This window comes from Tachypleus tridentatus, chromosome 7, assembly GCF_004210375.1.
Source record: "Tachypleus tridentatus isolate NWPU-2018 chromosome 7, ASM421037v1, whole genome shotgun sequence".
Classification (NCBI taxonomy): domain Eukaryota; kingdom Metazoa; phylum Arthropoda; class Merostomata; order Xiphosura; family Limulidae; genus Tachypleus; species Tachypleus tridentatus.
This window is the reverse complement of record NC_134831.1, coordinates 10,829,352-10,842,090: the sequence shown is the minus strand read 5'-3', so window position 1 is coordinate 10,842,090 and position 12,739 is coordinate 10,829,352. Positions and strand designations below refer to the sequence as shown.

At 32.3% G+C, this 12,739-nt stretch overlaps 1 protein-coding gene across 4 annotated transcripts in view; it reads left to right on the top strand.

The window, feature by feature from the left end:
* The window catches only part of LOC143255090 (bromodomain adjacent to zinc finger domain protein 2B-like), a 79,083-nt gene that overhangs the window by 32,025 nt on the left and 34,319 nt on the right, over positions 1–12,739 (top strand). For 2 of the 4 annotated variants that reach the window (XM_076510200.1, XM_076510198.1), the window contains exons 12-17: positions 23–182; positions 2,504–2,616; positions 6,311–6,370; positions 6,824–6,865; positions 9,297–9,338; positions 11,274–11,339. In XM_076510200.1, the coding sequence (XP_076366315.1) occupies positions 23–182; positions 2,504–2,616; positions 6,311–6,370; positions 6,824–6,865; positions 9,297–9,338; positions 11,274–11,339 (483 nt within the window). The remainder of the gene's footprint in view (positions 1–22; positions 183–2,503; positions 2,617–6,310; positions 6,371–6,823; positions 6,866–9,296; positions 9,339–11,273; positions 11,340–12,739) is intronic. The other 2 variants (XM_076510199.1, XM_076510201.1) reach the window with 2 other exon arrangements.

Here is a 12,739-nt window from a genome sequence, read left to right as displayed (position 1 = left end):
TTTAATATTCTGAATAATGCAGAGCTACAACCTGTTGAGTGAACAAGATGTGGTAGCTAGGATAGAAGAAGTGCGAGCCAAGAAAGGCTGTTTAGGGATACAGGTTCGACAAAGTCTGCAGAAGAAAGAAGCTGAGCAACACTGGGAACATACTGAGTTACAACATAGGTTGGACCAGAAAGGTAGGAAAAAATAATTCTAGTATAATTTCCTTTAACACTTTTGTTCCATTGTTAATAAAGTTATTGACCACAAAGTTTACCTTAGTTAACAGTTGTAGAAAAAATATTAGTTATCTCTAACCTCTTTCTAGCTGGCTCACCATTTCTCTTCTTGTAAGGAGAAATTCTCATTTATATTTTGTAACTTTGTGAATCAGTATTGTGAATAAATTGCTTTAGCAGAAAAACTCTTTTAACTAACTAATCCAAAATCATAAGAATTAATAATCCTGACTTTCCCATAACACTGTGCAGTACAAACCTAATTTCTCGTTCTATGCTGCTCAATAGATCATTGTCCATCAGAAGCTTGACTTCTTTGTGACACTGCCCAATAGAAGCATGACTTTTCCTTGAAACTCCAAAGTAATAGCTTGAATCCCCATCATATTGTTTAATAGTAGCCTGATATCCCCTGTCACTCCCAGTTTGAAGTTTGATTCCCTCTTGTTACAGCAGACATATATTTCATACCAAAAGGATCTCTCTTAGTTCTTTCAAGTAGTATTTGCACAAGTCATGAAAATCCTGTAAAGTCATTAATTTTGTAAATAAACAAATGTTTTTAGTACTGGAAATCCTGAAAAGAACTGTAAGTCTAACTCCAGTCCTGCTGTTTTTGTTTCAGTTTATTGAAAAACCAATCCCAAAAATATGTAGTTTATAGTACGGGAAATAAGCTGCCTTGGCAATTCTGATAAGTCCCAGGATGTCATGAGACTGTTGTTTGGTGTAAATTTAAAAACCACAGACATTTCAGAGTTTTTGTCTAAGCTATACTACCTAAACATACAGCATAAACACCTCCTATGTAATTAACAGCATTTCTAGTGATTTCAGTAACAGTATGAGTTTGAACTTTGCTTTGTTGACACGACAAAACGATATATTTAGAAGCCAGTGTGACTTTTTCTATTAGCAGCTAGAAATGGTATGTTCAATAAATACTATTGTATTTAATTTAAAACAAATATAAATTCTAGTTAAAGCTGTAATAACATTTGAAAATAAATGTCTTTTGGGGGATTTTGGTTATTTCCATAGATATGTGAAATAACCTTTTTATAAGATCAGTTATTGTAGTTGACTAAATTTAATGCATGGAACAACTTCCAATCAGTTGCAAAAACTCATGAAAAATGGTTACATTTGTTTAAAAACATGGTTTAAAAAATTTCATTTGGACTTCAAGTGTATGATGGTAAACTTTAACTTTTCGTTTGGGTGTGTATGTGTAAAATTGTATTAATTTCAAAATATCTAAAGAAATACTTTGTTTGAAATCTTTACTAACTTTCTCCAGAGTCTTTGGAAGTCAATGCAGCTTACAGATATCACATAGTTATTGTACATAATTCACAAAATGTTTGAAGAAGGACATGATAAGCTTCTGTGACCTAAATATTCATATTTAATTTTTTTACCATTTTTGAAAAGACAAATGATAGCATACTTATTGAATTTTGGTTCACTTGTTGAGATAAAACCAAAATTATGTGAATATAAATACAAACTTTTTTTGGGGAATAGAAAATACTTGGAAGAAGTTAAACAAGAAGTTAGAAAAATGTGGAAAGTTGAAGAGAGTTTATAGCTTTTTTTAAAACATCAATTGTCTAAAATTTCATTTTATTTTACCAGTTTGCTAATGCTTTCTAAAGCTTGTAATTAAAGTTGCACTGAATAATTTTACCTGTTATCATTTAACTTCTTAAACATGAAGGTATTCTGTCTGAGTCTGGCCAAAATTCTGAAATTTCCCATTGAACTGTGGCAGTGTCTGGTAACATTTATGTCTCTTTGACTGGAAACTAACCCAAACCATTTTATTCTTCACTTTTTGTAAATAAACTTAAGTTTATAAGGTATGGTGATAATTATTAGGACATCACGGTAGTAATTCCAGCAGGAGGATGAAAGAAATCATTGGTTTAAAGAGTTAAGTGGTAGACCGTCTCATGAAACATTATTGGTTTAAAGAGTTAAGAGGTAGACAGTCTCATAAGACATTATTGGTTTAAAGAGTTAAGAGGTAGACAGTCTCATAAGACATTATTGGTTTAAAGAGTAAGTGGTAGACAGTCTCATAAGACATTATTGGTTTAAAGAGTAAGTGGTAGACAGTCTCATAAGACATTATTGGTTTAAAGAGTTAAGTGGTAGACGGTCTCATAAGACATTATTGGTTTAAAGAGTTAAGTGGTAGACAGTCTCATAAGACATTATTGGTTTAAAGAGTTAAGTGGTAGATTATCTGATTGAATAATTGTTTGTTTTTTTAGCAGAAAAATTATGTCATCAAAAGGAATATGAAAAGTTTGTAAAGAAACGAGAAAACTTTCAACTCAGTCAATTGTACTTTGAGAGGGAAATGAAAGATGGACATTTTATTGAGGTAAATTGAAACTGTTTGAAAGGTAACAAACAAAATCTCTAATTACAGCTTCCTTACACCTTTAGTTAGGTATTATGGGGGTGTGTGTGCCTTGGTTGGGGTTTGACATCAATTTTTTATCTTGCTGTTCATGGGACAAGTAGCATACTAAATTTACCTGTTATACTAAGTTCTTGACCTGCCTTCATGAAAATGGTGTTTATTTTGTTTAGATAAAAATTGTAATAACACAATAAATACTCTTCAGAATAATTAAAACATACTAAAAAATGAAATAGATTTTTGGATACACCATAACTTATATAAAAACATTATTTCACAAACAGTTTTCTTGATACAGATATATTAGTACAAAGTAACCCTTCACTCATCACCTTGGTGATGTCACAGCCCATTTGGTGAAGCAAGATGTCCAACCAAAGTATATTCACAGCTGTATTTCTGTAGGTCATAAGGTCTTCACAATTTTGGGGCCGGACTTTAAAGTTTGTAGTCCTGCATGCCTGAAGAAATTGATAGTCGTGATTATTTTCAAATCTAAATTAACACTTCCTGAATACATTCAGTATAGTGAGCAAAAGGTCCACCCTCAGGTCTCATCTAATAGTTGGTCAGCTAGGTCAGCAGGGAATACTGTTGACACTGGCTTGACTACTGTGAGAGTGCAACGAACTCAAGATTTGCCATTTCTATGACATTGAGAATGTCAGCTGTAGTTATGCTATCTTCTTGAGACACATTGCACATAAAACATCCTGTAGAAAATGAATAAAATGCAACAGTCCGAAGTCTTTCAATAATCTTGTAATATATGTGGCTCTTTCTTTTACTTTCTTTGTGCCCTGGTAACTGGCATGCCCAAATATTCAAAATATTCTGTATAACTGCTGAGAATAACTACAGGGCTCTAATGAGTTGTGCCATTCAACTTGTGTTGTTGAGCTGAGCTGGTGTGAGAAAATCCTCTTCTAAAGTTTCTGTGAAAGATTTGAACTCGTATAATACTTTAGTAGAACTTGGTAATGTTCGTATATTTTTTGTAAAATATTCTGAAATTTTCTCTATTCTTCTAGCTCTTAAATTGCTGAGAACAAGTTTCGGTCTAAGGCTTATGTAATGTATGGTAAGAATATGTTCATGACCATTTTCTTCAGTCTCATAGCAACACTGTTTTTATATCCTAAATTTACCAAAGCTCCACTTGACCTAACAACAGCTACTTTATCCTTTGAGTCAGGGCCAACCATTTCCATAAAGGTACTGTCTGTCACATCAAAAACACCATGAACATGTGCCAGCTTTTGATGTTCATATAGCAGCTTACTGGTACACCATTTTCTGAAACCTTTCAAATGCTCATGTCAATAGCACCTTTAAATATTATGCTAAATACATGTGTATTTTAAAGTTTGGGGTTATCTCAAGGCTTTAGCAATGTAGATGCTAAATCTGAAAAAAAAAGATAAATGTTGAGATCTTTATGGTAATAGGTATTAATAGAAAAGGTGCTTTGTTTCTTGACTGATTCCTTGAAGTAAGTTGCTGTGACAGTTTTGTAGGTAATTTATGAAATGTTGACACTTGGGGATTGTAATTGGGGATTCAATAAAATGAAACAAAGCTAAAACATGAAGAAAGAACCCACTGGCACATAAAATGTGTCTAATTAAGGTTCATACATGTGAAGAAAGAACCCACTGGCATGTAATATGTCTAATTAAGGTTCACACATGTGAAGAAATAACCCACTTGTATGTAAAATGTGTCCAATTAAGGCTCACATATGTGAAGAAAGAACCCACTGGCATGTAATATGTCTAATTAAGGCTCACACATGTGAAGAAAGAACCCACTGGCATGTAATATGTCTAATTAAGGCTCACACATGTGAAGAAAGAACCCACTGGCACACAAAATGTGTCTAATTGAGGTTCATACATGTGAAGAAAGAACCCACTGGCATGTAATATGTCTAATTAAGGCTCACACATGTGAAGAAAGAACCCACTGGCATGTAATATGTCTAATTAAAGTTCACACATGTGAAGAAAGACCCTCTTTTATGTAAAAGGTGTCTAATTAAGATTCACACATGTGAAGAAAGACCCTCTTTTATGTAAAAGGTGTCTAATTAAGATTCATACATGTGAAGAAAGACCCTCTTTTATGTAAAAGGTGTCTAATTAAGATTCATACATGTGAAGAAATAATCCACTAGCACATAAAATGTGTGTAATTAAGGCTCACACTTGTGAAAAAGAACCTACTGGCATGTAACAATGTGTATAATTGATGTTCATACATGTGAAGACAGAACCCACTGAAATATATCTAATTAAGATTTCCTAGAAGGATTTCCCAAACTAACAAATCAGGTAACAGTTATAAGTCTTGTGATATGCAGATGGAACTGGCTGTTGAGTTTGTCACTTCTTATTCTCAAACAAATTATTTAGTTTTTAATTGTCAGGAGGTCAAATGTCTCTGGTGTGACACTGTCAACTGCCTGTTCATGTCAGATTGTGATGTAAAACAAGGAATGTTTTCTGTAATTTTGTGCAGAGGAAATTACAATTTTTTAAAAATCTCTCTGTCTATTGGACAACAGCACAAAGTTCTTTACCTGTCCGTCAGTTACATATGCCTGTCCTGGAAGGTTCGACAAGCCTTAATGTTGAGTCCTGGCCTTAGTGGGATTAATGTTTGAACAGTTTCCAAGTTAATCCTACTAGGTCAGGTCACACACTTTACTGCTGTCCAAAAACCTTGGATAGAACATTGATAATTTAGTGATGGGTAAAATGGCTATCTCATAAAATAATGATGTTTGGCCACACATTTTAGTAGGTAACTTAGATTACCAAGGTAAATAATTAAACTGATGATCACACAAACATCCAAGGTAATCAGTATAACTGATGATCACACAAACATCCAAGGTAATCAGTATAACTGATGATCACACAAACATCCAAGGTAATCAGTATAACTGATGCTCACACAAACATCCAAGGTAATCAGTTTAACTGATGATCACACAACATCCGAGGTAATCTGTATAACTGATGATCACACAAACATCCGAGGTAATCTGTATAACTGATGATCACACAAACATCCGAGGTAATCTGTATAACTGATGATCACACAAACAACCGAGGTAAACAGTAAGACTGGTGATCACAAAAAAACAACCGAGGTAAACAGTAAGACTGGTGATCACAAAAAAACAACCGAGGTAAACAGTAAGACTGGTGATCACAAAAAAACAACCGAGGTAAACAGTAAGACTGGTGATCACAAAAAAACAACCGAGATAAACAGTAAGACTGGTGATCACAAAAAAACAACCGAGGTAAACAGTAAGACTGGTGATCACAAAAAAACAACCGAGGTAAACAGTAAGACTTAAGATAAAGTAAAAAAAATGAAGAGTTTAGGTAACTCAGTTGATATTTAGGTGGGAGAAAACTCAGGTTTTGGGAGAAAGATATGTATAGCTTATGATTGAAACATTTCTTTAGTGTACTTTTACAGATTTGAAAATGTGTTAAAATGTTTTAGAGTAGAAATTATATCATGTAATATATTTTTCAAACATTTGCCTAATTTTTTCCAATGTTTTCTTTATCTTGTTAATGAAATGACTTTAATACACTATTTGTTTTGTATGTGTATTTTATAATGTTGTCAGGGTCATAGACATCGAAACAAGGAATTAGAAAGACAATGCATAGAAGAACATAAGGCTAAGGTTAGTAGATCAGTAAAATTCATATGTAAATTACATTAATTCTTTAACAAAAACTTTTCAACTATATTTAGTATGTGTGTACTACCAAGATTCTTTCAAATCTTGTTTAAGATCAGTAAAGCAAAACAAAACCAAAGCTTTAATATAAATCAACTAAAACAAGTGTTGTGTGTTTTATGTAGGTTATTTTAGGTATTTATTCTATTTCTTGTACTTTACTCATTAGGTGAAAGAGTTTACTTTGTGCATATAAATTTAGTTTTAACATTAATTTCATTAATTTGTGTGACTAGAGGGCATAACTTGTGAGTTCAAGATACAGATATATCCTAAAGCCATTTCACAGCATTTTTTTTCACATTAAGCACCTACACTAAAAGTTAGTCGCATGTTTTGTGCCATATTTATAAAATATATATAATTTTCAAGGTTTACCTTTTTTAATTCTGTCAGGAGGTGATGAAGAGACAACAAGCTGCTATACTGAGACAGCAGGCAAGTGAGTTTTGTAATACTACATAGTGACACGATAGAAAAGAATCTTCTTTCATATCTCTATACTTTGTACAAAGTACCTTTGGTGTGTTTTCTGTCAGAAATATTGGTCAATTCTTCTTAGGATATGGAATGAAACATTGACTGCAAGTCAACTGATAACAAGGCAAACTAAGTATTATCTGTAAAGGTAAAGTTCTATAATCGGAGATATCATATCACATTGACGATGTAACACTAGTAATTAAGCATTACTAAATTAGGTGCTGATGAAAATATATATTGTTAAAATAGAGAGGGTAGGTCATTCTGCAGGTACACAAATATATATTGAGTTCACAAAAATTGGAATTCAAAGATAATTTATGAACCTTTATTTTAGTCATAAAATACACTTTGAAGTAATCAAATAAGTAAAGTGTGTAGATAAAGAACGTCTGGCGTGAAGAAAATTGTTTCAAAAATAGTTAACATTTTCCATTCAAAGAGATTTTTATGACTTGAGTGTAGGTCACTTAATACTGTTGGGTCGTCAGAGTTTTTACCTTGTTATTCATTAATTTCAATGTAGATAATTATCCTTTAAAAGCACAAACTTGCCAGCAAAGTAAATACCAATTGATGGGGGAATCTGGATGAAGTTGATCCAGGGCATTCTCCCCTGCATGTTCTTAAGACTGTGAAGGTAATGTGGTTTGTGGAATGAAGTGAACAATATTCAGATATTCCACACAGAAGGCAGAAAAAAGTGAAAGTGTCTAATTTTGTTGTGTACTCTGACAAAGCAGTCCATTAACTTAAGCAGTGGAAGTACACCTGTATTAAATTGACTTTTGAGAGTTGTAAGTATCCACTGTCTTATTGGAAAAGGTAATTCTGTTTCAATATTTTATTACCATAGTAGTTTGATATACTATTATATATCACTGTGGTGAGGAAATAATCCTTTCCATGGTTCAGAATCTGAGAAACCTACATTATGGTGTCTGCCAACTATTTGTCTACTGTCATTCAAGTTCAGATATGAGTGATGCAACCCAATCAGATCACAGTCGATACAATCCTGGATACAAGCTGGAGATGTTTGAGGCTGTGTTGCACAGCTGTAGAAGACTAATTAATGCAGATAAAATTCAAAATCCATGACTGTCAGTAAGATAGCAGCTTTTCTGATCCCTAATATTGCAATGCCTCTGCCAATCATTATTAATTTTTAAGTTAATTTTTAAAAAAATATTTGGTACAATCAATTATTATTATTAACATGTTCCTCAGGAGGCAAGGGATGTCTTTACACTATAGCTTGTTGAATACTAAAAGTTCAATTCTAAAACTCCCAAAGAGGGTGGTTTTGCATGTATCTTTTTGAGACATGTTTTTGTTTGTAATAAATAAAGCATTATCAAATCTCCATACTAGCTAGTACTAAGATCCACCTGCTGGGAGTGAAGTTGCTATATGTCAATAAAACCACTTTTTAGCATAAAAAATTAAACAATTGTCAACCATTTATGCGTCTGCTATCACCTTTTTATGTTCAGCTTTCAACTGAGATACAAAAATTCTGACCTATTATTCAATAGGGAAGATCAAAGTATCACTATGGTTAGCAGTAGGATGAGTAGACAGGCATAACATTGTACTCAGCTTACTGTACAATATCTACCAAGGTGATTCTAAAATGGTTCCTGAATACATCTGCTTGTTACTGGGAGACTTCAATGTCTCTTTGCTTTGCTGACAGATATCAGCCACCTTACAACTTCAGATCACTTTTAATAGTGCAAAAAATAAAAGAGTGTGTAGAACACCTTCTTTTTAACTAAAAATCATGTCCAAATAATTTCACTTCAAATTAAGAAAAACCAGATTGGGTAGTTTTTTTCAACAAAAATGTTCCCCACTGGCTCGAGAGGGGCTTTTTAGTATTTCTAAGAACTTATGAGTGAAAGTAAAGAAGAATATATAATAATATCACAAGACCAACGAGGCCTATCACTAACACAAGGGCTCATTATTCTTACTAGAATATGACAGATACAAAGATACAATAGTGGTCAAAATAGTATTCATACTTCGAAATATCTTGAACAACAATTATAATGTGTGAACTGTATTAAGTTGGTGAAATATTTTTTATAACTTTATGCAAAATGAAGCTAACTGTAGAAATCAATAATAAACGAAGTTAAATTTTACTTGTAAAGTTAATGAGAAGTTCTGTAATTATTCGTTTCATATTTAATTTGTGAAAAGAAACTTTAGTGTAATGATCTAGAAAGAATCTGTATTTATTATACTAGAAAATTAATAATCAACCAAATTAAATTTTACTTGTGTATTGGGTTAGAAATACCATTTTAGTAGTTCTTATGATTTCTGTTTTTCTACTGGTATAATAACTGAATTCTTTCTTTCATGTGTTACCCAGGAATTGCATAAACAAAAGGAAATGATCCTAATGATTGGTTTGGTAGGTGCTTTTTTTGTCACTTTCCCACTTGCACTCTGTAATGGCTAAATGTTATTACCAACAAAGTTAATCAACACCATTGTTAAATGTGGTCCTATGAACAATATATCAGGCCTAAAACAAATCTAATAAAACGAGGATATGGGAGTTATACTAACACAGTGTGAGGTGGAGACTGTTACTAAAGAACCTTATGACCAATATATCAGGCCCAAAACTAGCATGTTGGAGTAATACTAACACAGTGTGAGGTGTAAGCTGTTATAAAAAAACCTTAGGACAAGTACATTGGGTCTAAAACATGTTTATTGGAGTAATACTAACAGTGTGAGGTGGGAGCTATTACTAAAAAACCTTATAACCAATATGTCAGGCCTAAAACAAGCATATTGGAGTAATACTAACACAGTGTGAGATGTAAGCTGTTACAAAAGAACCTTAAGACAAGTAGATCAGGCCTAAAACAAATATAATAAAACATCCATATTGGAGTAATACTAACATAGTGTGAGGATGGGAGCTATTACTAAAGCATTTAGCACCAGTTTATCAGGCCTGCTACAAAGATGGATTTATAGTGTTATAGGGATGGCTGCTAGTGCAAAATATCAGCTCAAATGAGTTAAGAAATGTTTAGAAAACTTATGAGATAAAAAAATTGTTGTCATATCAGTGGTATAAAACTTTGAATTGTTTGGTACAGATATACAAATACAGAATTTCTGGATGTTTGCGGAATAATCTACATACAATGTATGACTGACCATGAATAAACTATATTGTGTACTTAGTTTTGTTTCAATATTTCTGAAATTGTTTGTGTTTGTTGTGTGTGTCTTTTAATGTAAAATATAAACAATAAATTTCAGTCAACTTCAATATGAAATAAATGTGAGATGATGATAGTATGTTTTATATTCTCAACGTTTTTGAGGGATTACATTGCCCGTGTTTCCAGTTAAGCATAGTCTTGTAGGTAAGTTACTATAATAGCAGCTGACACAAGTTGTTGTCACAATATCTAAGTTACTTAGTGTATACAAGCTTTGGTATAATTTAGCAGTGTTGAATGAATTATATCCTGCAGAATACTGAGAAAGGTCAGCTAACTGGAGGTTTAGAGATTACTGGACCATTGAATATAATGCAATTTTCGATCTACAATTGGGATCACCTTAGAGGAAGAATTGATACTGATGAATACACAAGAACAAAATGTTTATTTGTAAAAAACAAAGGAAATTACAGTAATATAATACAAAACAAGATATGAAAATCTGGCTTTGAATAATAAAACAAAATACATAAATAAAGCCAATTTTGCATACAAGACACACCTAACATTTAAAATCAGTGTACACTAGCAGATGAGCTCTAGGAAGTAGCTACTCCTGTCCCTTATCCATTTAACTAATCAGAGAGAAATTTTTTTTTTATATCTGGATGTAAGTTGCTAACTTCCTTGCAAGAAAGTTGGTTTACTGCCAATTAGTAAACCCACGTTTTGCTTGCTTTCCAAACAACAGATCTAGAGTGTTACTTGAGCAAATTTATCCTTCCAAACTAAGAACTCTGAAAAGCATAATAATTTTGAAAAAAACATGTATAACTTAATTGAGAGGGTGACAAGCACTTATCAACATCCTGTACTACACAACATTGTATTTATTCCACATGTGTATTTCTATAAAAAAAAAAAAGTGTTCGTTTGCATATACAGATTGTTATGATGAATTAATTATTAGAAAATAAGTGTTTGTTTGTATATAGATTGTTATAATGAATTAACTATTAGAAAATAAGTGTTACTGTAATGTAGTTATTTTGGATAAATTAGTACTTATTAGAATCAATAAGTTTGTTATCTTTAGAAAAAAAGAGTTGAATTCTGTGATACTGTATTTTACTGGCTACTTAAACAAATTTGTGTTACAGGAGAGAGAACGTAGAAGACAACACATGCTGCTTGTTCGAGCATTAGATTTTTACAAGAGATATGAGGTATCAAACAGTTTGTATTTAAATTTTTCACAAAAGCTAGTAAGTCTTAATAAAACAAAAATATATGTATTAAAGTATAATGTTAAATCTAAAAATACAAAAGTTAACATTGTGAAATGGTTAATTGTTAATATCTTTTGCACAGTTTTATGTTTGACTGAGGAATCTAAACTTGACATCACATAAGGAGAAATGTTGGTTGTAATTATCTAATTAAAAATTTTTCTTAAATTGACTTCCTAATATTTTTTTAAGTGCTGACTATATGCTAGAAATTATTCTTATGTTTAATAAAAAAATAAAAGCAAACATTTCAGAAAAACGTTTATAAGAATCCAATGTCTCAGCTTATGCTTTTAAATTTCTGTATTTATTATTATTATAATATATTATAACATGATATAATTACCATCATGTCACACGTGTACTAACTATTGTTGTGGATTATTTTTACCATTACGTCTGTAGTTTGTGTTTTTTCAATGTGTCATATATACATATTGTTGTCTACTACAGTGTTGACCAGATTTCTGTGTTAATGTAGTCGTAACTGTTTTCTGTTCATTGTGTAGTGTCAATTATACCTTTTGAACAGAACTACTGAATAGATCTACAATAACAAATTTTGATTGTTCATATTAAATTATTGTCACTCCATACTGTGTTTATAGAACTTCAGTGATACTTAGATAGAAAGTTTATAAGATGATGATAGCTGTTCATTATATATGTTTTAAACAGTGACCATCATTAATTGTACTGTTGTAAGTATTAGGTAAATCTGTATTCTCAGGACAGCTGGTATGGGTATTAAAACTGTAATTAAAATAAAGTGTAGAACAATGTTCCGACCTTCTTAGGTTGTCTTGAAGTTAACAAAGAGAGTTTGCAACTGATAGTTGCCTGACAAATGTCTTAGAGATGAGAGTGTAAATGGGTACGGGATTGTAGAGGGCATTACAGTTAGATGTCAGGTTATTAATTAGTATACGAGGTCTGTTCAAAAAATATGTGGACTGTTTGAATTGTGTGGCTTCAGTTGGTTCCAGGGGAATCCGCTTGGTGTTGCTAGGTTCGCACAGATCAGCTGATTACGACACCATTTCCCGATTGCAGATATCTTCATTTGTGTATTAGCTACGCGGTTTTAAGTGAAGTGCGATTTTTTTCGTTTGGCAGATTTCAGAATGAATGACCTGAAGGAGCAACGACTTGCTGTGAAATTTTGTGTTAAACTTGGAAAATCTGCGACTGAAACTTTTGCTATGCTTAACATGGCTTACGGTGATGTTGCTATGAAGCGTATGGCATGTTTCAAGTGACATGAATGTTTTAAGGATGGTCGACAGTCCATTGAAGATGATGAGCATCCTGGACGTCCTTCCACGTCAACTGACGAC